Source organism: Perognathus longimembris, chromosome 3 (assembly GCF_023159225.1).
Source record: "Perognathus longimembris pacificus isolate PPM17 chromosome 3, ASM2315922v1, whole genome shotgun sequence".
Classification (NCBI taxonomy): Eukaryota; Metazoa; Chordata; class Mammalia; order Rodentia; family Heteromyidae; genus Perognathus; species Perognathus longimembris.
In genome coordinates, this window is record NC_063163.1 from 75,165,869 (window position 1) to 75,189,615 (window position 23,747).

The following is a 23,747-nucleotide window of genomic DNA, read 5'->3' on the forward strand; positions in this document are numbered from 1 at the left end:
AAATCTGGTTAAAATGTCTTTTGCTGCCTAAAAAGATGTGATATATACATAAATACATAAACACAACCAGCTAGTAGGAAAATCGCAAATTCCTTTCTCAGTTGCCACTATCAATGACTTTAAAATGATGTACATTTAAACCCTCTTTCTGGTCTACTACAAATAAATACACCTCAACTGTTTAAGGATCCAACACAGTTCAAAATTAAAAGTGAAAAATCTCATTAATAAACTGTTGCACAAAGAAGTTAGATCAACACAATTTTAATTACAAGGATAAAATTAAAAATTCCACTGTGGAGTTAATCCCGCAGCTCAGAAAACTAAACTTACAAAATGCAGAGACTTAGTTCAATGGGGCATGGAGAAAGACATTTAAAACTTTTTCCTTCCATTTCTGTCATTTCTAGAGAAGTCAATACATTACAGCCTCAATGGCTCAGCCTGCAATCCTAGCTATTTGGGAGGCTGAGATCTGAGAAAAGTGCTATCAAGTCAACCCCCCAGGAAAACAAATCGGACACTCAATCTCCAATTAAACAGCAAAAAGCAAAAACTTAAAAAGCACAGTTCGAAACACTTAAAAGACACAGCAGAATGCCAGTACTATACTGTAACAAAGAAAACATTCCATTCCGTTGTGTAAAGCTCTTCAATTGCCTTGTGTTCAACAGCCCTCTTATTTTGCGGGCTCATTTTGAACTTGTGGCCAGCTTTTCACTGGTGATTTCTGCCCATGCTGGGCTTACCCCCATCCTCTGATCTCAGCCTGAAAGCTAGGATGACAGCCACAAGCCATGAGCATCTGCCCACGATTCTACCATGACAAACTCCCATGTACTTGAAAATCCTTGCTCGACTTGGAAGCGTTTGCACACGTTCTTCACACTAGCTCACTGCGCATGAGGAACGAGGAGGCAGCGCCCTGCAGAGAACGTGGGTGATGCATGGCTCAGTGGCTCTAACAAAAGACCTGACACAAGAAAGATTAAGGAACTCATTTATTTTTTTCACGTTTAAAAAGAAACCACACAGTACCTTAGCGCAGTGCCCACGTTGGCCCAGCAGCTCTGCGCTCAGCCTGTGTCTGGGTAGATTTTAGTCTGAGATTTCACTCCATGGTCCATGGCTCCACTGACTTGGGGCCCGCGGTGAGGCGAGACATAACAGTGGGGTATAGCTCGTAAAGAAAAAAACAGAATGAAACAGGGACCGAGGGCCAGGGCAAAACCCGCACACCCATACCTACACACCCACAGAAGTTTCTAGATTGACTACCACCAGCTGCTGGAGCTGAGCTTCTAACCTGGCAGCACGTGGATTCCACCTATACCCCAGGCTTTCTAGAATCTGCGCTTGTGTCTGAGCATCACTGGAAGGAAGGAGGCTTTGCCTCATCTCTTACAAAACTCTTTCCCACGGTGATTTAGTTCATGGTTGCAAGTACTTGTCACACCAAGAGTGGGCTCTCCCACATCTCATCTCTCTACTGGGAGTGGAAGAGTGCTCATCTTCCCCACATGGCGTGTTCACACACACTACTCTCTCCAGCCGGAGATCGTGTGCAAGCTTTCCTGGGAGCGGAAGGAGAACGTTCTCAAAGGCTCATGGGCCAGATTGCTCGGTATTGTGTGTGCGCTCGTGGCGGCGCAGGTGGCTCTTGTGGAAGAAGTCTTTCCCACACTGGGAACACACGCAGGGCTTGTGCTCACTATGCGTGCGCTCATGGCGGCGCAGGTCGCCAAGGGAGAAGAAGGCCTTGCCACACTGGTTGCAGGAGAAGGGCTTCTCGCCCGTGTGGATGCGAATATGCACCTTGATGTAGCTGGCCGAGCTGAAGGCCTTCCCGCACTGCTTACACACAAACGGCTTCTCGCCCGTGTGCGTCTGCTCGTGCTTGCGGAAGTCGCTCCACGCAGAGAAGGCCTTCCCACACTGGTTGCAAATGAACGGCCGCTCCCCTGTGTGCGTGCGCTCATGCCGCTGGGCATCGCTCAGGGAGAAGAAGCCCTTCCCGCACATCTTGCATACGAATGGCTTCTCCCCCGTGTGGATCCGCTCGTGGACCTTCACATAGCTCTTAGAACTGAAGGCCTTCCCACACAGCTTGCACACGAAGCTTTTCTCGGCGTTGTGTGTGAGCATGTGGCGGCGCAGGTGGCTCACATAGAAGAAGCCAATGCCACACTGCTTGCACACAAAGGGCTTCTCCTCTGTGTGTGTGCGCTCGTGCACCTTGATGTAGCTAGACGAGCTGAAGCACTTGCCACAGTACTTGCACACGAAGGGCTTGTCGCCGCTGTGCGTCTGCTCGTGCCTCTGCACGTCCCGCGTTGATGCAAAGGCCTTCCCACACTGCTTACACTCGTATGGCTTTTCCCCACTGTGTGTGCGCTCATGCTTGCGCACATCGCTCCACGAGTAGAATGCCTTCCCGCACTGCTTGCATGCGCAGGGCTTCACGCCACTGTGTGTGCGCTCGTGGGACTTGACTACCCGCAGTGAGTAGAAAGCTTTCCCACACTGCTTACACTCAAAAGGCTTCTCTCCGGTGTGAATGCGCTCATGGGCAATGCACGATGTGGACTGGCTGAAGGTTTTGCCACAGTGCTTGCACACGTAGGGCCGCACACCCATGTGGATGCGCTCGTGTCTCTGGAGGTAGATAGGAGAGCTGAAGCCCTTCCCACACTGCTCGCACACATAGCTCTTTTCACCACTGTGAGCATGCACATGCTTCTGCAAGTGATTCAGGTAGAAAAAGCCCTTCCCGCACTGTTGGCACACATACGGCTTCTCCCCGAAGTGTGTGCGCTCATGGATCTTGATGTAGCTGGAGGAGCTGAAGGCCTTCCCGCAGTACCTGCACACGAACGGCTTGGCGCCTGTGTGTGTCTGCTCATGCCGCTGCACGTCCCGCAGAGACAGGAAATCCTTCCCACACAGCTTACAGATGCACAGGTTCTCGCCTGTGTGGATGCGCTCGTGCATTTTAAAGTAGCTGGCCGAGCTGAAGCCCTTCCCGCATTCCTTGCACATGTACGGCTTCTCCCCGGCAGGCGCCCTCTCCGACACCTCCACGGCACCACTGGGCTGGCTGAAGGCAGTCTCATACTCCTTGTATGCATGTGCGGCCTCGCCATAGCCTGGAGGCTCGTACAGATTCTGCCCGGCAGCACTGGCAAAGGGCACACTCATGGATGAAGGGTCCACAAGGACTTCTGTGTACTCACAGCCCTCGCTCGCATCTGCATCTGCATCTACTGTAGCGGGTGTTGGTGTGTCCCCCACATCAGAGGTGCTGACGAATATGTCTTCAAATGGAATGACTTCTTTATGCTCAGAGAGCCCTTCCACCACTTCATTTCTGGAAAGGAGAAGCACAGTGTTGGACTTTTGGGGTTAGATTACTCACCCTGACCGGCACTGGTTTTATTCCCCATATTTCTTTTTTTTTTTTTTGGCCAGTCCTGGGCCTTGGACTCAGGGCCTGAGCACTGTCCCTGTCTTCTTTTTGCTCAAGGCTAGCACACTGCCACTTGAGCCACAGCTCCACTTCTGACCATTTTCTATATATGTGGTGCTGAGGAATTGAACCCAGGGCTTCATGTATACAAGGCAAGCACTCTACCACTAGGCCATATTCCCAGCCCCTCCCCATATTTTTTAATCACGAAGATGTGGTCAAAACAGATGTTCCCAGAGTCTACAGAATAATGCTTCTGAGCCATTCTGAGCACTGTCTGCAAGTCTGCAGGAAAGAGCAGCCAGGACTCTCCACACTCAACAGTCCCCAATCCAAACAAAATCCCTCTCACACACCACGCATGCCCACACTCCAGAGTATTATCCATTCCATTTTTTTTTTTTTTAACCAGTCCTGGGGCTTGAATGCAGGGTCTGAGAACTGTCCCTGGCTTCTTTTTAATGCTAGCACTCTACCACTTGAGGCACAGTGCCATTTCCTGTTTTCTGGTGGTTAAATGGAGCACAGACCCTCCTGCCCAGGATGGCTTTGAACCGCCATCCTCAGAGCTCAGCCTTCTGAGTAGCTAAGATTACAGATGTGAGCCACCAGCACCTGGCAATACCTTATTTTTATTTTTTGTGCCAACGTTGGGGTTTGAACTCAGGGCCTATGTGCTGATCCTGAGCTTCATTTGTTCAATGCTAGCCCTCCACCACTTGAGTCACATCTGTTTTTATGGTCATTTAGTAAAAATCAAGTCTCAGGGACTTTCATGCCCAGGTTGGCTTCAAACTGCAATCCTAAGATCTCATCTTTAGGAGCTAAAAGTACAGGCATGAGCCACCAGTGCCGAACCTGAACACTCCGCAGAGAAAACTCTGAGTGAAGCCAACTTGAACCTATTAACAGTCTTCTTGTTCTTAAATTCTACTAGGACTCTCTGATTCTCATGAGTGAAAATTACCTTAGATCCATGGGGGGATTTTTGCATTCATCTTCCATATTTTGGTCTTCTTGTGTTTTTCCTAAAATGCAGACCCAGAAAAACATGAGAAAAATGGGGATTAAATTCTAGATAGGATTATGGCATAAAGTGAATTTTTATTTGAAATCATTTACAGCAGCACAGCAAAGCAAGAGCTAGTTGTGCTCTCATCTAGGAAGTGAGGCGGGAGTCCTTACCAACAGAGGCCAGATTCCGGAAGGTCTCGCCCATCACACTTCTGTATAGCTGCTGCTGGGCGGGGTCCAGCAGAGCCCACTCCTCCAGGGTGAAGTTGACAAACACATCATCGAAGGTCACCGATTCCTGAAACATCACAAGGGTATTTCGAGGAAGGGTGAGATCACAGTACTGGAGATCTAGACATACTTTCAAGATGTTTTCACGTTGCTAATGAGAAAATACTTGTTAACGACAGCAGGAGTAACCTCCACACTTCCGAATCATTGTTGAGTGCCTGCTATCCACACTGCGGGTCTCTAAGACCACATCAGCAACATGCAATGCTCAGTGCGGCGAAGTTAACATCACCTGTCCTAAGGTAATATTCCTAGACATGCTTGAGCACAAAGTTGGATGTTACCCAGGATCTGGAAAGTTCTGAGGTAACTGGGACATGACTCCATGTCCCAGTGTATGTGAACAGGCTATCTCCTCAGACTTCAATGCTTACACAGAGTGTGGACTCATGAGGGACAACAGGGTGCAGCTGGCATACCCCTCTATTCCTAGCTACTCCAGAGGCTGATATTCAGAGGGCCCTGAGTTTAGGCTATTTTTTTCTTTTAATAGTAGCCAGGTCAGAAAGCCTATCTCCAAAATAACCAGTCAATGGCCAGGCTGCTGGCGTGGCTCAAGCAGTATGGCACCAGCAAGTACAGATCCCAAGCTGTGGTATACACAGAAATCCTTATGAAACAATATTAGCTTCCATCTAACATATGAGAATTACTCACCAGAACCAAGTAGGGTGGAATATCGAGCATGAGCCAGAGGCCGGAGGGCAGGCCTGTAAACCCAGCTACTTGGGAAGCTGTTAATGACTAACATGTTAGTAAGTTATCTACTTTCAATATTCACTCCTTTGTAAGTCTCCTTTCTTACTGATTTTGCATATACTATGTTGCTTGATGAAAGGAAGCTGGACCAGACAGCACACAGCTTTGATCCAGCTCCTCAGCAGGCTGAGATCTGCGGGTCGAGGTTGAAAGGCAGCTCGGTCCAGAAAGTCCATGAGACTCTTCTCTCCAGTGAATCCACAAAGTGGGTATGGCTCAGTGGTACAACACCAGCCTTGGACAAATAAGCTTAGAGACAGCACATAGGCCCTGAGTTCAAAATAATCTTCATGTTGAAAGGGCTGACACTCAAGAAGATGCACCATATTTATAAACTACTTTGTTAAATGGCAACTCTTTTGTACAACTAAAGATAAACAAAATAGGAAGTAGCACTTTACTCCAAGTGGTAAAGCACTAGCCTTGTGCTGACAAGCTCAGGGCCAGCGCCCAGGCCACAGTTCAAGCCCCACAACGGACCAAAAAAATTAAGAAAAAAGAAATAATTAGCCGGGTACTGGTGACTCAGCCTATAATCCTAGCTACTCAGAAGGCTGAGATCTGAGGATGGAAGTTAAAAACCAGCCCAGGGAAGAAAGTCCATGACTCTAATCTCTAATTAACCACCAGAAAACCTCAAGTGGCACTGTGGCTCAAGTGTTAGAGGGCTAGTCTTGAGCTGAAGAGCTCAGGGACTGCACCCAGGCCCCAAGTTCAAGCCCCACAACTGACAAAAAAAAAAAATAAAAACTTGAAAGCTGGGAGCCAGTGGCTCACACCTGTAATCCCACTGACTCCAGAGGTATACCCAAGCTACTAATAGGGGTGTCATCCCATCTCCTACTTCCTTCCTCATTCTATCCCTACAGAATCTCCACTCAACAACAATCTTAAAAGCACTGGGATGGCTTTAATCCCAATGATCTGAACACTGTGTCCCATACCATGGCCAGCACCGATGTCAGCTAGGGAAAAGGAACGTGGTGTGAAATTTGGAGTGTAAATTAATGCCACCTTGCAGTTAGATCTTTTGTAAGAAAAGAAAGTGGCAGGTGGCAGTGGCTCACAACTATAAACCTAGCTACTCAGCAGCCTGAGCTCCAAGGATCATAATTCGAAGTCAGCCCAGGCAGAAAGTCCCTATGAGACTCTTAACTCCAATTAGCCACTCAAAAACCAGAGTGGTGCTATGGCCCAAGTACTAGAGCAATAGCCTTGAGCACAAAGCTCAGAACAGCGTCCAGGTCTTGAGTTCAAGCCCTATAACTGGTTTTAAAAAAGGGAAATGCAGGAGACATTCAAGCCTTTGAGGTAGCTCCCAGGGACAGCACCCCTAGGTCAGGAATCGAGGAGCTAAAGAAGAAGAGACAGGTGGTTTCCTAGCTCTCAGGGGAAACTCTGGCCACCCCTACAGGAAGCCTCCACCCCCTGCTGTTCTATAACATCCTGCCATTCTTCTGGGTCAAAATAATTTAATGGGGGAGGGGTGTAAAGGGGAATTAATTAACCCTTAGGGTTGGACGCATGGCTCAAGTGGTAGAGCATCAGCCGAAGAATAAAAGTGCCAGATACCAAGTGTGGGTCCCAGTCTTGGACAACAACAACAATAGTAATGTAATGACAAAACTAGGTATGGCCAGTTAGGTCAGACCTAACTGCCAAGCCCTTTCTGAACAAGTCACCACTGGGCATGCTCCCAGGGCTCCTGTAACAAGACCAAAACAGCCCCCCCTTTAGTGGAACCAAACAAGGAAAGAACTTTATCCTGGTGAGGACTGGCAGGCTGACTTCAGCGAGCCTCCTTGTGCAGGCACAAGCTCCTGCTAGTGCTGGCTGACACCTGTATGGATGGACTGAGGCCCTCTTCCAGAAAAAAAGGTCAAGATGTAATAGACCCCTCCACATTAAAAAAAATTATCCCTAGATTTGGATTACCTCAAAACACTCAAAATGACAATGTCCCAGCACTGTTTCCTCAGTCACAAAGAGCGTGGTAGCCAGGACTCTGGGTATTAACTACCATCTGTGTTCCACCAGGAGGCCCCTAGCCTCAGAAAAGGTGGAAAGAACCAGCGAAACTCAAAGACCCAAGGCTCAACTCAACCCACATGGAATGGTGCATGGCAGGCCATTTCTCCTCAGTGACTTACTTGTCCATGTGGAGGCTGGTGACCATGCAAGGTAGTAAGTAACTCACCTGGGACAAATCCAATAGGTTGTCAGAGAGAGGAGGCAAGGATTCTTCCTGCACCAAAGGAAGGGGGGAAAATGTCAGGTTAGAGTAGGCTGTGGATCCTGGCCACTCTTACAGCCAGCCAGGTACAAGGAGCTGACAGTGGGTAAAGTGCACACTGAGTACATTGCTTCTGTTGGGGAGATGCCAAAGGGCACTCGTTCCTGTGAGCCACTGAGGACTTGAGACTCCTTTCCCAGAGGACTGAGACAGACCCTGGGGCCTAAGGAATTCCTGGTTTTCGACTTGTAACAAGAAGTTGCTTACTTTGCCCTGGATGGAATAAAAAGGACCCCAGGAGGACTCTCAACCCTCCTCCAAGGCTCCCACTCACTGCCATGAGGGCAAAGAACTGCAATGGTTTCTGATCAAATCGTTTGATCTGAGACAGCAGCAGACAGGGGTACCAACTCCTCGGTCAATATGGCCAACCACGAATGCCACTTCCTACCCCCGGTTCTACATGGGGCTCCCTCAGCCCAATGAAGCCATAGAAAATGTGTTACTTCAGGCTACTATAGGAGTACTAGCAGAAATCCTCCTTTTCCCACTGTCCAGTGACAGCTCCATGCTCTTTTTTAACTGGATACTAGGTTCCTCATTTGTTTTAAAAACACTACCTATAATCAGGGAGCACTAAGTTCCTCATTTGTTTTAAAAACACTACCTATAATCAGGGAGCCTGAACCCTGTGTGACGTCAATTTTCAGAACACTGGAATTCTACCTATGAGGAACAGTTGGGCCTTCCAGTATGCCCAGTAAACATCATGCCCTATCTCCAGGCAAGAAAAAAAACCTGTCAGACAGGATGGGATTCACTAACCAGTCAGGTATCCCATTTCTCATTCTCTCACCTTCTGGCAAAAAGACTCCTGATGGCATCTCAAGGCTTTTTCCCCCCATAAGATCTACCCAAGTGAGGCACTGAGCACCGCAGCCTGAGAAAAGCTGCATGCTTCCACCCATGTCACTTGGCACACACTGCCAGGATCCTCCCCTGCAGACAGACCCAGGGAGCCATGGCTGTGGTTAGCCATCAGCATTGGATCCCACGCAGACTATTCACCAAGGGTAATGTGGCCTATCTTACCTTTCCAATCAACTGGGAGGGAAGGTGCTCTTTAGCCTAACCTCCTTGATGTAGATTATGCTCATGGAAACACCTAGATGTCCAGATCTACAATAACAACAATGATGATGATGATGACAGAAAACAATGCCAAGAGAGGGTAGCTCTGGTGCAAATTTCTTAATTATAGTGACCTTGGGATTGGCCAGAACCACTATGGGGCTGGCCTCTGTATATATGTCAGTGCAGTAGGCTAAGACACTCACAAACCTATCTTGATTGGCTCCATATAGTGACCCAACAAGGAAGATTTCTTGGCAAGTGTTGATTTTATCAACTAGAAGGGCCATAGATCTACCTAGTGCTGGAGGCACATGTGTGTACCTGAAGGAAAAACATTACTTTCATATTAACATCTTAAGATGGCTGGGAATATGGCCTAGAGGAAAGAGAGCTTGCCTCATATACATGAAGCCCTGGGTTCGATTCCCCAGCACATATATAGAAAATAGCCAGAAGTAGCGCTGTGGCTCCAGTGGTAGAGTGCTAACCTTGAGCAAAAGGAAGCCAGGGACACTGCTCAGGCCCCTGAGTTCAGTGCCCAGGACTGGCAAAAAAAAAAAAAGAAAGAAGAAAGATCATGGATCACATGCAATCCAAGCCTCTGGTCTAGTAGACAAGGTGGACGCTATGTATGGGTGGCGGGGTTCCTTTAAAGGCAAACTCCTGCAATAGCTGTGGTCACTTTAATCATCTGGTCCAGTTCCTCTGCTTTTGGACCACACTTGCTGCAACTCCACACTGACTTCATCAGATGCCAGGTCATACTCCTACAGGGATTTCAGCCTGTGCCAGAAGGGCTTGGAGTCTTCCTAAATGACATTCATCCTGTGGGACAACAGTTCAGACAGCTGGTGACTGCCCCCCTCCCCCCTCCTAGGGACAGAGCAGGATGAGAGACTGGCTCCCTGATAGGTAATATCTTCAGCCCCATCTCGGCTCTAAAATAGTTACACAAACTGGATGAGGCTAGCTCAGGCCTGTAATCCTAGCTACCCAGGAGGCTGAGATCTGAAGATATACAAAGCCAGGCTGAAAGTCTGAGACTCTTATCCCCACTAAACTACCCCCAAAAAGCCAGAAGTGGAGCTGTGGCTCAAGTGATAAGAGTACTAGCCTTGAGCAAAAAAAGCTAAGGCTCTGGTCCCAGGCACTGAGCTCAAGCCCCAGAGTTAAAATAAAAGTTACAATCAAAATAAAGTCCAATTCTGGGCTGGGAATATGGCCTAGTGGTAAAGTGCTTGCCTCGTATACATGAAGCCTGGGTTCGATTTCTCAGCACCACATATATTGAAAAAGCCCAAAGTGGTGCTGAGGCTCAAGTGGCAGAGTGCTAGCCTTGAGCAAAAAGAAGCCAGGGACGGACTGGGAATATAGCCTAGTGGCAAGAGTGCTTGCCTCGAATACATGAAGCCCTGGGTTCGATTCCTCAGCACCACATATACAGAAAACGGCCAGGAGTGGCGCTGTGGGTCAAGTGGCAGAGTGCTAGCCTTGAGCAGAAAAGAAGCCAGGGACAGTGCTCAGTGCCTGAATCCAAGGCCCGAGACTGGCAAAATAAATAAAGAAGAAAAAAAAAGAAGCCAGGGACAGTGCTCAGGCCCTGAGTTCAAACTCCAGGACTGGCAAAACAAAAACAAAAACCCTCCAATTCTATCTGCACCTCCCCCCTAATTTATCAGGATCTTGTTCATCATAAGTTGAGGCAGGTTAACTGTAAGGAAAGAATGCTGAAACCAACCCCCTCTCCAAGGCCCCCCACCAACCCGTGGGTTCTCTCTCCTCCCTAGTACCTCCGCGGCCACTCCTCCTTGGGGGTAATTAGTGATCAGTTTTCTGTTAGGACGTCTCTTCCTAGGGGTAGAAAAACTGCGGGTCAGTTCTAACCAAGCTGAGGCACCGGCGCGGCGGAAGCCAGGCCATTGCACCACAAACCCCTACTTAGGTTTTCACGCGCACATGCGTTGCCTCTCATACATATAATTAAATCCATGGGCAGGCGACGGGCGCAGATCCTTTACAAAAATCTGCTTCGTCATGGGCCCTTTCCTTTCCCTGAGATCAGCCACTGCTGTGAGCCTCTCCCATATTCGGGGAGGCCTGGGAAGCTGGCATTTTCCTAACTGCTCAGGCCGCGTTCCCCTTAATGCTGGGTTTTTCCATTCTCAACTTCTTAAGCCTGCCGGGTGCCGGTGGGCTTACGCCTCTAATCCCATGCTACTCGGGAGACTGAGATCTGAGGATCGAGGTTCAAAGGCAGCACGGCGGTGAGGAGGGGGGGTAAAGCCCACAAGCCTCTTTTTTTCTTTTTTAATCTCCAATGAACTACCAGAAAGCATTAAGTGGAGCAGTGGCTCAAGTGGTAGGGCACCAACCAGCCTTGAGAGGGCTCAGGGGCAGCGCCCAGGGACCGAGTTCAAGCCCCAGGCGCCGCACACGTTACTTTTGAGTGTCACACTCCATTTCTATCCTTTGTTGGATCGGATCGCCTCAGAATCTGGGGTGACTCGGCGATCACCCCCATAAGGCAGTGGGGCTCCCCCAAGTTGGCGGGCCAACGGGCCGCAGGCGCTCGGGGAGGCCTCCCGGCGCCGCCCAGGCACCCAGGGGGACCTGGGGACCCCCGACCTCCCGCCCGCAGGCCGCGCAGCGCCTCGGGGACTCAGCGGAGGCCGTGACCCGCGCAGGCCTCGCGCTCCGGGACGGCGGAAGCCCCGGCCGGTGTCCACCACAGCCGCTTCCGGCCGGTTCCCAACAGCAAATCTTCCCGGACTCTGGGAACCTCCGGAGCCTACACTCACCATGTCGTAAGCCCGGGGTGTCCCAGCGCCCCCCCGACGGGGCCCCCCGCGACCTTTTCACGTCAAGTAACCACGGAAATCGAGCCGCCCAGGGAGGCCGCGCGACAACCGAAGTCGAGACGAGAAAATGGCGGCGGCGGAAAGGAAGATCCACCCACGTGGAACCGCCCCTTCCTCTTGCAGGCGGACCTGATTGGGCAGTTGTACGGGATCGTTGCTTCTTCGGATTGGCTGGAGCGTCATGAATGACAAGCGATGCGCCCCACCCCTACACTTCCGGACAGGGAAGAGGGAAGTGACAGCCTTTCCCTCCTCCCCTCGCCGGGCATCTTCTAAGTGTGCAGAATCGGCTCAGCGTGGTGTAAACGCCACGTTCAAACTGGATTTTCTCTTGGCTTTCCACAGGCAAAAAGAACTTCCTACCATTGGGTTCTTCATGCTTCTTCCTTCTGGAGATGGGATCACAGATTCTGCTGGGGGAATTCAGACTCAGATTTTCCTACCCAGGCTGGCTTCGAACTAGGATTACAAGCGTGAGCCACCTGTGTCCAGCAAGAATAGTTATTAAATGCACTGAAACCTACAGTTATACCTTGGTAACATTAAGAGGGAAGACAAGTAAACATTATAAGTAAATATTAAAAGTAAATATTACCCACAGCTCCCCAGAAACCCTGCATTCAAGTTAGACATATATAGCACTGGCTGGGAATGTGGCCTAGTGGTAGAGTGCTTGTCTAGCATGCATGAAGTTCTGGGTTCGATTCCTCAGCACCACATAAACAGAAAAGGCTAGAAGTGGCTCTGTGGCTCAAGTGGTAAAGTGCTGGCCTTGAGCAAGATAAAAAAAAAACAAAAAACCACGGACAGTGCTCAGGCCCTGAGTTCAAGCCCCAAGACTGGCAAAAATAAATATATATATGGCACTGGTGACTCAGACCTGTGATCCAAAGCCACAGGAAGCTGCGTTCTAAGGATCCTGGTTTGAAGCCATGAGTCCATGAGAATCATTTTCTTTTTCTTTCTTTCTTTCTTTTTTTTTTTTTTTTTTTTTTTTTGGCCAGTCTTGGGGCTTTATCTCAGGCCCTGGGCACTGTCACTGAGCTACTTTTGCTCAAGGCTATTACTCTACCACTAGAGCCACAGCACCACTTCTGGCTTTTTCTGTTTATGTGGTACTGAGGAATCAAATCCAGAGCTTCATGCATGCAAGGCAAGCACTCTACCATGAAGCCATGAAACTCTTCATCTATGAACCACCAAAATAAGCCAGAAGTGGACATGTGGCCAACCTTGAGCCCAAAAAAAAGTCAGGGATACACTTGTGGGTAGAGAGGAGAGGGGTGACACTGTCCGAAACAAATGTACTCTTTACCTGACTTACATAACTGTAACCCCCTCTGTATGGCACCTTCATAATAGCAATAAAAAATTGGGCTGGGGATATGACCTAGTGGCAAGTGTGCTTGCCTCGTATAAGTGAGGCCCTGGGTTCAATTCCCCAGCACCACATATACAGAAAACGGCCAAAAGTAGCGCTGTGGCTCAAGTGGCAGAGTACTAGCCTTGAGAAAAAAAAAAAAAAAAAAAGAAGCCAGGGACAGTGCCCAGGCCCTGAGTCCAAGCCCCAGGAATGGCCCCCCCCCCCCAAAAAAAATTGAACAAACAGGGCTGGGAGTGTGGCTTAGTGGTAGAGTGCTTACCTAGCATGCATGAAGCCCTGGGTTTGATTCCTCAGTACCACATAAGCAGAAAAAGCCAGAAATTGTGCTATGGCTCAAGTGGTAGAGCACTAGCCTTGAGCAAAAGAAGCAGGGCTGGGAATATGGCCTAGTGGCAAGAGTGCTTGCCTCATATACATGAAGCCCTGGGCTTGATTCCCTAGCACCACATATATAGAAAACGGCCAGAAGTGGTGCTGTGGCTCAAGTGGCAGTGTGCTAGCCTTGAGCAAAAGGAAGCCAGGGACAGTGCTCAGGCCCTGAGTTCAAGGCCCAGGACTGGCAAAAAAAAAAAAGCAAAAGAAGCCAGAGACAGTGCTCAGGCCCTGAGTTCAAGCCCCAATGCTAGACACACACACACACACACACACACACACACACACACACACACCACAACCATATTCTCAAACTTTTTTTTTTTTTTTTTTTTTGGCCAGTCCTGGGACTTGGAGTCAGGGCTTGAGCACTGTTCCTGGATTCTTTTTGTTCAAGGCTAGCACTCTGCCACTTGACCCACAGCGCCCCTTCTGGCCGTCTTCTGTATACATGGTGCTGGGGAATCGAACCTAGGGCTTCATGTATGGGAGGCAAGCTCTCTTGCCACTAGGCCATATCCCCAGCCCCTGGTGCTGGGTTTTAAAATCTGGAAACTATCACAAACCATTCCCTCTTCCCACCATCCTCCTTCTTGATATGGAGCAAAGAGGAACTCATCTAGAGTTCCTTCATGAATACAAGTTATTGATTAATTCCGGCAACTCTGTGTGTCCAAACCAAATTAACTCTATGGAATTCAGCCTCTCCCCTCCTCCCCAGTTATACCCTCAGACATACAGAACCTCCCTCCACATGTGTGCAAAGCTTGCTTCCTTTATGGTGTGTTGACTTTTCCCACTGTAACGCTCTGGTGCTGAGGAACACAAGGCAGTTAGTTATACAGAAGCACCAACACAACAACAGTATGACTCTTTTTGGAAGCTCAAAATGGGCTCATTTTTGGAGTGTTCACAAGCCTTAGCCTACACTTCCCCGTTATTCATCTGCTTCAAACTAGCGTTGGTAAGTATATCCAAATATCACTGGGGACCTGTAGTTCATGCCTGAAATCCTAGCTACTCCAGAGGCTGAGATCCAAAGATTTTGGTTCAGAACCAGCTCAAGTAGGAAATTATCTAACAAAAAGCCAGAAGTAGAGCTGTGGCTCAAAGCAGTAGACACAAAAGAACAAGAAGAACTTGGGGGGCTGGGGATATTGCCTAGTGGTAGAGTGCTTGCCTCGTATACATGAAGCCCTGGGTTCGATTCCCCAGCACCACATATATAGAAAATAGCCAGAAGTGGCATTGTGGTTCAAGTGGCAGAGTGCTAGCCTTGAGCAAAAAGAAGCCAGGGACAGTGCTCAGGCCCTGAGTCCAAGGCCCAGGACTGGCAAAAAAAAAAAAAAAAAAAAAAGAGCTCGGGGAATACACTCAAGCCCTGAGTTCAAGCCCAACCACAAACAATAAAGAACCAGGGGGGCTGGGAAGGTGGCTTAGCGGTAGAGTGCTTGCCTACCATGCATGAAGCCCTGGGTTGGATTCCTCAGTATCATATAAACAGAAAAGGCCAGAAGTGGCACTGCAGCTCAAGTGGCAGAGTGCTGGCCTTGAACAAAAGAAGCACAGGGACAGTGCCCAGGCCCTGAGATCAAGCCCAAGACCAGCAAAAAATAAAATGAATAAATAAAAAGGCTGAGCACCTTAGCTTTCTCAAACTTTAAAGCTGGCATTCTACCACTAGAACCACAGTTCTACTTAAGGCTTTTTTGTGGTTAATTGGAGATAAGCGTCTCATGGGAAGTGAAGCTATGGCTCAAAGTGATAGAGCACTAGCCTTTAGCAAAAAGGGCTCAAGGGGGCTGGGAATATGGCCTAGTGGTAGAGTGTTTGCCTCTTACACATGAAGCCCTGGGTTCGATTCCTCAGTACCACATATATAGGAAAAGACAGAAGGGGGTGCAGTGGCTCAAGGGGTAGAGTACTAGCCTTGAGCAAAAAGAAGCTAGGGACAGTGCTCAGGCCCAGAGTCCCAAGCCCCAGCACTGGCAAAAACAAAACAAAACAAAACAAAAAGAGCTCAAGGATAGTGCTCAGGCTTGGAGTTCAAGCCACATAACCAACAGAAAAATAAAAATAGACTTAGAAAATTCTTGGTCTGGGAATGTGGCTTAGTGGTAGAGTCCTTGCCTGGCATGCATGAAACCCTGGGTTCAATTCCTTAGTACCACATAAACAGAAAAGGCCAGAAGTGGTGCTATGGCTCCAGTGGTAGAATGCTAACCTTGAGCAAAAGAAGCTCAGGGACAGTGCCCACACCCTGAGTTCAAGCTCAAGACTAGCACAATAAAAGAGTTTCGTGGGCAGAAAATGCCTATACTGCCTTTGAATTGTGGTCCTTATATCTCAGTCTCCTGGGCAGGAAGAATTACTGACACGAACCACTAGTCTCAGTCTCTAGCTGTTTTAAAATTATTATTATTATTACTATTATTACTATTAATTAGTGTGAGAGTGTGTGTGTGTGTGCGCACACGCACACCCGTGTATGCTTGTCCTGGGACTTGAACTTAGGGCCTGAGACCTGTCCCTGAGCTTTTCTACTCTAGGTCCATGCTTTATCATGAGCCACAGCTCCACTTCTGGCTTTTTGATGATTAACTAGAGATAAGAGTCTCTGGAACTTTCTTGCCCAGGCTGGCTTCAAACCATGATCCACAGATATCAGCCTCCTGAATAGCTTGGATGAGAGGCATGAGCCACCATTGTCTGCCCGGCTTGTGATATTTTTATCTTTAGGGGCTGGGAATATGACCTAGTGTTAAAGTGTTTGCCTCACATACATGAAGTCCTGGGTTTGATTCCTCAGCATCACATAAATAGAAAAAGCCAGAATTGGCACTGTGGCTCAAGTGGTAGAGTGCTGGCCTTGAGCAAAAAGAAGCCAGGGACAGTGCTCAGGCACTGAGTTCAAGCCCCAGGACTGGCAAAAAAAAAAAAAAAAAAAAACTTTAACAACAGCTGTAATTGGACAGGAGCCTGAGGAAGTGGCAGGCGGGCAGATGGACAGACCATGGGGTTAGGCTGGCTGCCTCCTCCGCCCCAGCGAGCAGCCACAAGTCAGGCCTTCCTCCCCACAGAGTCCCAAATGCCAAATTTGGAAAATCATTTTGGAACAGTTCTCAGGCCCTGGAGAAACTCAGATAATTGACTCAGCCCTGGTAAGTGGAAAGGGAGCAAAAGCGAGGACACAGGCTCCCCAAGGTTGCCTCAGCCCTGCCAGGGCCCCTGGGGGAGTCCTCCCACACCCCAGTACACACATCCAGCAGGACCAAAGCCAGAAGCGTTGGAAGAGGGCAGGGAGCAGGGAAGAGATGAAATGATGGAAGGCTGACTTCTTCAAGCTCCCGCTCAAGTGTGCCCAAACTGCTCAGGAACGTTAAACGGGGGTTTCTCAAGAGGGGGAGACATACATTGGGGCAGGGCTGGGAGTTTCAGCTTGTGTAACCTTTCTTCCAGCTCACCACACACCAGGCGAGACCTTGGAAACTAGTAGCCACCTACAATTCGGAAAGGCTACCTCTCTATCCCACTTGTAGAATGTTCTAGCATATGGACCCTAGGGGTCTCTCAGAGAGTGTGATGGATGTCTGAAAGGTTTTTCTCATTTTGGGGGGATTGTCTGCTATGGTGTGAGGTAAGTTCTCTGCACAGGTGAGAAAAACTAGATACAGAGGGGAAATTTTCTCTTGATGTTTACATGCGTGTGCGTGCACGTGTGTGTATGTGCACATGTGCACACACCAGTACTGGGACTCAAATCAGGGCCACAGTGCATTTTGGCTATTTCACTCAAGGCTGACACTGTTTCACCAGAGGCATAACTGCACATCTGGCTTGCTGCTGGTTCATTGGAGATACAAGTCTTGCAAACTTTCCTGTCCACTCTGGTTTTTTACCTAGATCCTCAGATGTTTCAGCCTCCTGAGCAGCTGAGATCACAGGCCTGGAGCCACCAGTGCCGGGGGTTGTTTCCATGCTTTTAACCTGGCTTCATGATCAGTTGGAAACCAGTGGGGGAAAAAATGGGAAAGTGGCAGATGGAAGAGAGAGGTCAGGAGACTGAGAATCCATCTTCCGTGTGTGTGTGTGTGTGTGTGTGTGTGTAAGTGAGGAAGGCATCAATGGGGCGATGAGGCTCATAATTAACGACTCCAGCCAGACGCTGGTGGCTCACACCTGTAATCCTACCTACTCAGGAGGCTGAGATGTGAGGATCACGGTTCAAAGCCAGCTGAGGCAGGAAAATCCATGAGACTTATCTCCAGTGAACTACCAAAAGCCTATATATACCAACTGGATTTTCCTAGGATGTGTTTCTGTGAAGTTTAGTTTTTGTTTGGATTCCACATCAAAATGAGATCATGTGCTTTGTTGCATCTGTGCCCGGAGAGCTGGTGGTTTTCCAGGTCCTCGGGGGGGGGGGGGGTGGCGAAGGAGGGCACACAAAATTGTTAGAGGCGAACATTCCATCGGGAGAACTGAGTTCCCAGATCTATCATACGGCAGGGGACTCATGTCAGGAAATGTAGCTTCTGTGTGCCTTGCCCTTTGTCTTCCCATCTTGTCTCCCTGTCTCTCCCCCGACCTCAACCCCATCTCTCCTTGTCTGTCTCTTGTCTGTGTCTCTCAGTTTGTCTGTCTTGCTGCTCCTGTCTGTCTCTGCTCCCCTATCTGTCTGTCTCTATCTCTGTGTCACCTTCTTCCTTCCTCCTTCTCCTCTTCTTCCTCTTCCTCCCTTTCATTCTCTTCTTCTTGTTCCTCCTCTTCCTCTTCTTTTTGTTCCTCCTCCTCCTTCTCCTCCTCCTCCTCTTTCCTCCTCCTCCTCCTCCTCCTCCTCCTCCTCTTCTTCTTCTTCTTCTCCTCCTCCTCCTCCTCCTCCTCCTCCTCCTCCTCCTCCTCCTCCTCCTCCTCTTCTTCTTCTTCTTCTTCTTCTTCTTCTTCTTCTTCTTCCTCCTCCTCCTCCTCCTCCTCCTCCTCCTCCTCCTCCTCCTCCTCCTCTACATCTTCCTTCTTCCTCTTTGTCCTTTTCTTCCTCCTCTTTCTCTCTGCTCCTCCTATTCTTCCTCCTCCTCTTCCTCCTCCTCCTGCTCTTCTCCTTCCTCCCCTCCCCTCTTCCTTCCTCTCAGTTGACTTGAGGGATTGCTCTGCTCTTGTCCCTTTCCCAGTGTGGACAAGTGCACAGGTCATGCATGTGCCATCCAGTGTCCCACGACACGCTCTCTCCCCATGAGGCGCTGTGTCCTGCCTCCCCTCCCGCTGCCCACCAGTCCCTGGACATCAGAGACCTTCCACCATCTCCACGGTGGGACACAGGACTCCTGGAGGACCATCTGAGGCAGCCCGGGTCCCACACGCTCAGCTGCAGGGTAACGAGTTGGGTCTTTGGAGTCGCCAGGACTGGTGGTGGAGAAAACAAAAATCCTTGATATCAGGCAAGCATCCACCCATTGCTGGGCACAGGTGTGGTTCCAAGGGGAAACATGGCACAGAAACTCATCAGGAATGAATTCATGAGCAAGGGGGTTCATTTACTTATGTATTTACTTAGGTGTTTGTTTCCTATGCCTGTAATGGTGCTGGAATATAGCTCCACTTTCGGCTTTTGGGTGGTCCAAAGAAGATAAGAGTGTCATGGACTTTCTTGCCCAGGCTGGCTTTGGACCCCGATCCTCAGATCTCAACCTCCTGACTAGCTGGGGTTACAGGCATGAGCCACCAGTACTTGGCTTTTTCCACTTGTTTTTTTTTTTTTTTTTGTATGGTTTTGTTTTTGTTGCTAGTCCTAGGGCTTGAACTCAGGGCCTGAGCTCTGTCCCTGGCTTCTTTTTGCTCAAGGCTAACACTCTGCCACTTAAGCCACAGCACCACTTCCGGCTTTTTTTGCATATGTGGTGCTGAGGAATCGAACCCAGGGCTTCATGTATACAAGGCAAGCACTTTACCACTAGGCCATATTCCCAGCCCTCCACTTGTTTTTTGTTTTGTTTTGTTTTGTTTTTTCCAGTCCTGGACCTTGGACTCAGGGCCTGAGCACTGTCCTTGGCTTCTTTTTGCTCAAGGCTAGCACTCGGTGACTTGAGCCACAGCGCCACTTCTGGCTTTTTCTATATATGTGGTGCTGAGGAATCGAACCCAGGGCTTCATGTATACAAGACGAGCACTTTACCACTAGGCCATATTCCCAGCCCCCCTCCACTTGTTTTTTTAAAGCTGAAAGATTTGTGCCACCAGTTGAAAGTTGACTGAATAACAGTACTACATTTTCAAATTGGATTTTTCTTGGGAATTTTGCTCCCAGCTACTAGGAAGGTTGAAAGAGAAGTGAAAGAGGAAGAAAGGAATAGGAATGAGGGAAACAAATACTAATAGAGGAGGTAGATGGTATCAAATACTCTAAATGCATGTATAGAAATATCATTATGCATTTGGCACTGGTGGGTCACAACTGTCAACCTAGCAATTCAGGAGGTGGAGATCTGTGGACTAGGGCTTGAAGCCAGTCCAGATCAAAGTCCAATTGCCCAACAAAGAGACACAGTAGAGATGTAACCCATATAGTAGATCATTACCCTTGGACAAAAAAAGCTAGAGTGCTTGCCTCGTATACATGAAGGCCTGGGTTCGATTCCTCAGCACCACATATATAGAAAAAGCCAGAAGTGGTGCTGTGGCTCAAGTGGCAGAGTGGCCTTGAGCAAAAAGAAGCCAGGGACAGTGCTCAGAACCTGAGTTCATGGCCCAGGACTGGCAAAAAAAAAAAAACAAACCAAAACAAAAAGCTAAGGAAGAATATATGGCCCTGAGTTCAAGCCCCAGTACAGGCACACACACACACACACACACACACACACACACACACACACACACACGCCCCCCCCATACACAAAGTTGCAATATATGTTATAATGTAGAGATGAACTTTAACAAATGATGTTTAGCAAGAAATCAAATGCAAAAGTCTATTTATATAAACGTATACCAGGCAAATTAATGGAAAGCTGAAACAGAATAGTGGTATAACTAAACTTTACACTACTTATTTTTCCCTGTTTTATTTTATGGCAGTGCTGAGGCTTGACCTCAAGGCCTTGTGTCTCTCTCTCTCTCTCTCTCTCTCTCTCTTTCTCTCTCTCTCCCTCCCTCTCTCTCTCCCTCTTCTCCTCTCCCTCTCCCTTTCCTTCTCCCTCTCCCTCTCCCTCTTTTTCTCTCTCTGTGTCATGTGGAGCTTGACCTCAGGGCCTGAGCACTGTCCTTGAGCCTCTTGTGCTCAAGGCTAGCACTCTTGAGCTACAGGCTACAGCACCACTTCCAGTTTTCATGTAGTTAATTAGAGATATGAGTCTTTCAGGAATTTTTCTGCCTGGGCTGGCTTCAAACCTTGATCCTCAGATCTCAGCTTCCTGAGTGGCTAGGATTACAGGTGTGAGCCACCTGCACCCAAATAAGGCCTTGTATTCTCTGATCAAATGGTCTACCACTTAAGCCTCAGCTCTAGTCCTTTTTAAGTTATTATTATTAATTAATTAATTAATTTATTTATTTATTTTGCCCATACTGGGGCTTGAACTCAGGACCTGGGCACTGTCCCTGAGCCTCTCTGTACTCAAGGCTAGCACTCTCCCACTTGAGCTGCAATGATACTTCAGTTTTTTCTGAGTGGTTCATTGGAGATAAGAATCTCATGGATTTTTTTTGCTGGGCAAGCTTTGAACAGTGATCCTCAGATCTCAGCCTCCTGGTGTAAGCCACTGGCTCCCAGCTAAGTTATTATTTTTTTAATGACTGAGGCTCAGGGGTTGAGGATTCAGCTCAGTGGAAGAGCACTTGCCCCTGAGTTCAGTACTCAGCTCTGAAATTAAAAACAAAACCAAACCTGGGTTCCTGTAGCTCACGCCTGTAATCCTAGCTACTCAGGAAGCTGAGCTATGAGGATCATGGTTCAAAGCCAACCCAGGCAAGAAAGTACATGAGGCTCTTATCTCCAATTAACCACCAGAAAACCAGAAGTGTTGCTGTGGCTCAAAGTGTAGAGCACTAGCCTTGAGCAGAAGAACTCAGGGACAGCGCCAGACCCTGAGTTTAAGCCCTATAATGGGGCGGGGTGGGGAGGGAGGAATAGAGATCCATTTTATGCCTAGGCTTGCCTCGGACATTGATTCTCCTATCTATTCTTCTCATATAGCTAAGATTGAAAGCATGAACCAACAGTTCCAGCATATATGTTGTTTTGTTTTGTTTTGTCAGTCCTGGGCCTTGGACTCAGGGCCTGAGCACTGTCCCTGGCTTCTTTTTGCTCAAGGCTAGCACTTTACCACTTGAGCCACAGCGCCACTTCTGGCCTTTTTCTATATATGTGGTGCTGAGGAATCGAACCCAAGGCTTCATGTATATGAAGGGAGCACTTTACCACTAGGCCATATTCCCAGCCCCCCAGCATATATGTTGAAATTGGGTCTTGGTAATATTTTTCCCAGACTGGCTTCACATATTACAGTCTTCCTTATCTCCATCTCCTGAGTAGCAGAGATTACATGTATGAGCCGACCTGCCCAACTACATATGTTGTCTGATTTTAAAAATACATAATTCAGCCAAGTTCTTGTGGCTCACAACTCCTAGCTATTCAGGAAGCTGAGATCTGAAGATCACAGTTTCAAGCCAGCCCAGGCAGGAAACTCCATGAGATTCTTTTTTTTTTTCTGGTCTTGGAGCTTGAACTCAGGGCCTGGGCGCTATCTCTGTGCCTCTCTGTGCTCAAAGCTAGCTAGTGTTCTACCACTTGAGTCACAGTGCCACTTCTGGCTTTTTCTGTTTGTATGGTACTGAGGTATCAAACCCAGGGCTTTGTGCACACTAGGCAAGCTCTCTACCACTAGGCCATGTTCCTAGCCCTCCTTGAGATTCTTATCTCCAATAAACTACTCAAAAAGGCCAGAAGTGGCGCTGTGGCTCAAGTGGTAGAATGCTGGCAAAAGAACTCAGGGACAGTGCCCAAGCATGAGTTCAAGCCCCAGGACTGGCAAAAAACAAAAACAAAAACCCAGGCTGGGAATATGGCCTAGTGGTAGACTGCTTGCCTCATATATGTGAAGCCCTGGGTTCAATTCCTCAGCACCACATATATAGAAAAAACCAGAAGTGGCGCTTTGGCTCAAGTGGTGAGTGCTAGCTTTGAGCAAAAAGAAGCCAGAGGTAGTGCCCAGGCCCTGAGATCAAGGCCCAGGACTGGCAAAAACAACAACAACAACAGCAAAACAACATAATTCAAATATAGGGAACTGATTCTTGTAGAAGCTCCAAGCTCTTATTAAAGTAGGGATTATTCCCTGGACCATGAACCAATGGCTGAAATTTCCAGGAAAAAGGAAATGTCAAAACGTGGTAAAATGAGGTGACAGAATTTATGGAGTTAGCCCAAGTGTGAGTTCAGCTCTTGCATTGGGCATGTCAACAGCTTCAGTGTGAGAACGGTATTTTTTTTCTCTTTTTATGCCCTAACTGGGGCTCAAACTCAAGGCATCACACTCTCACTAAACTTTTTCACTCAAAGTTGGTGCTCTACACCTGAGGGAATCTGAGAGGAGGGCACAGAACGAATGGAAAACAGGTGAAAAAAATAATATAGCAGAGGTGCCCATCAGCTGTATTGGACATTGATAAACGTGAACTAAGCAACTCAAGGGCAGTGATGGGAGGGAGGTAACGGGAGAGAAAGAGGGAACAGTTGATACTAGACAAAAGGAAAGAAATGGAAGAAATGGTTTTATTGTTAAAGTTCATAGACTTTGTAAGCTATGTAGAGTAGAATGACAATTTTCATCATTGTGAAGGTTAAAATGTGTACTGTGAAAAATATATGTAGTAACATAAACTCAATAAAAAAATTTTTTTAAATAGTTGGTGCTCTACCCTTTGAGCCCACAGCTCCACTTCCAGTTTTTTGCTAGGTAATTGGCGATGAGAATCTCTCAAACTTGTTTGCCATGGTTAACGTTGAATCATGATCCTCAGATCTGAGCCTCTGGAGAAGCTGGGATTATAGGCATGAGCCACTGGTGCCTTGCTTAAACCATTTTCTTTCTTTTACTTTTTTTTTTTTTTTGATGTTTGTGGGGCTTGAACTGGGGGCCTGGACACTGTCCCTGAGTGCTTTTGCTCAAGGCTAGAACTCTACCACTTTGAGCCACAGTGCCACTTCTGGTTTTCTAGTGGTTCATTGGAGATAAGAGTATT

General features: G+C 48.2%; 1 protein-coding gene and 1 long non-coding RNA gene across 8 annotated transcripts; both read right to left on the reverse strand.

Annotated features, from left to right (window-relative positions):
* Window positions 1–857: 857 nt before the first annotated feature.
* LOC125348876 (zinc finger protein 564-like) lies at window positions 858–18,970 on the reverse strand. 7 transcript variants are annotated; one of them, XM_048342495.1, is made up of 6 exons: window positions 18,959–18,970; window positions 10,688–10,965; window positions 7,681–7,775; window positions 4,652–4,778; window positions 4,434–4,494; window positions 858–3,367 (listed from the first exon to the last, which is right to left on the reverse strand). In XM_048342495.1, exons 4-6 carry the CDS (start codon window positions 4,683–4,685, stop codon window positions 1,606–1,608), a joined length of 1,857 nt encoding a protein of 618 aa, XP_048198452.1. In that variant the 5' UTR covers window positions 4,686–4,778; window positions 7,681–7,775; window positions 10,688–10,965; window positions 18,959–18,970; the 3' UTR covers window positions 858–1,605. The 7 variants fall into 7 exon arrangements, with proteins under 7 accessions (XP_048198452.1, XP_048198448.1, XP_048198449.1 ...); XM_048342491.1 differs by lacking the exon at window positions 18,959–18,970 and adding an exon at window positions 11,696–11,843 and having other exon boundaries at window positions 7,728–7,775; window positions 10,688–10,748; XM_048342492.1 differs by lacking the exon at window positions 18,959–18,970 and adding an exon at window positions 11,696–11,843 and having other exon boundaries at window positions 10,688–10,748.
* On the reverse strand, window positions 8,310–9,251 carry LOC125348879. Its single transcript, XR_007210415.1, has 2 exons — window positions 8,431–9,251; window positions 8,310–8,383 (listed from the first exon to the last, which is right to left on the reverse strand). It is a non-coding gene; the product is annotated as an uncharacterized LOC125348879 (long non-coding RNA).
* Window positions 18,971–23,747: the final 4,777 nt, after the last annotated feature.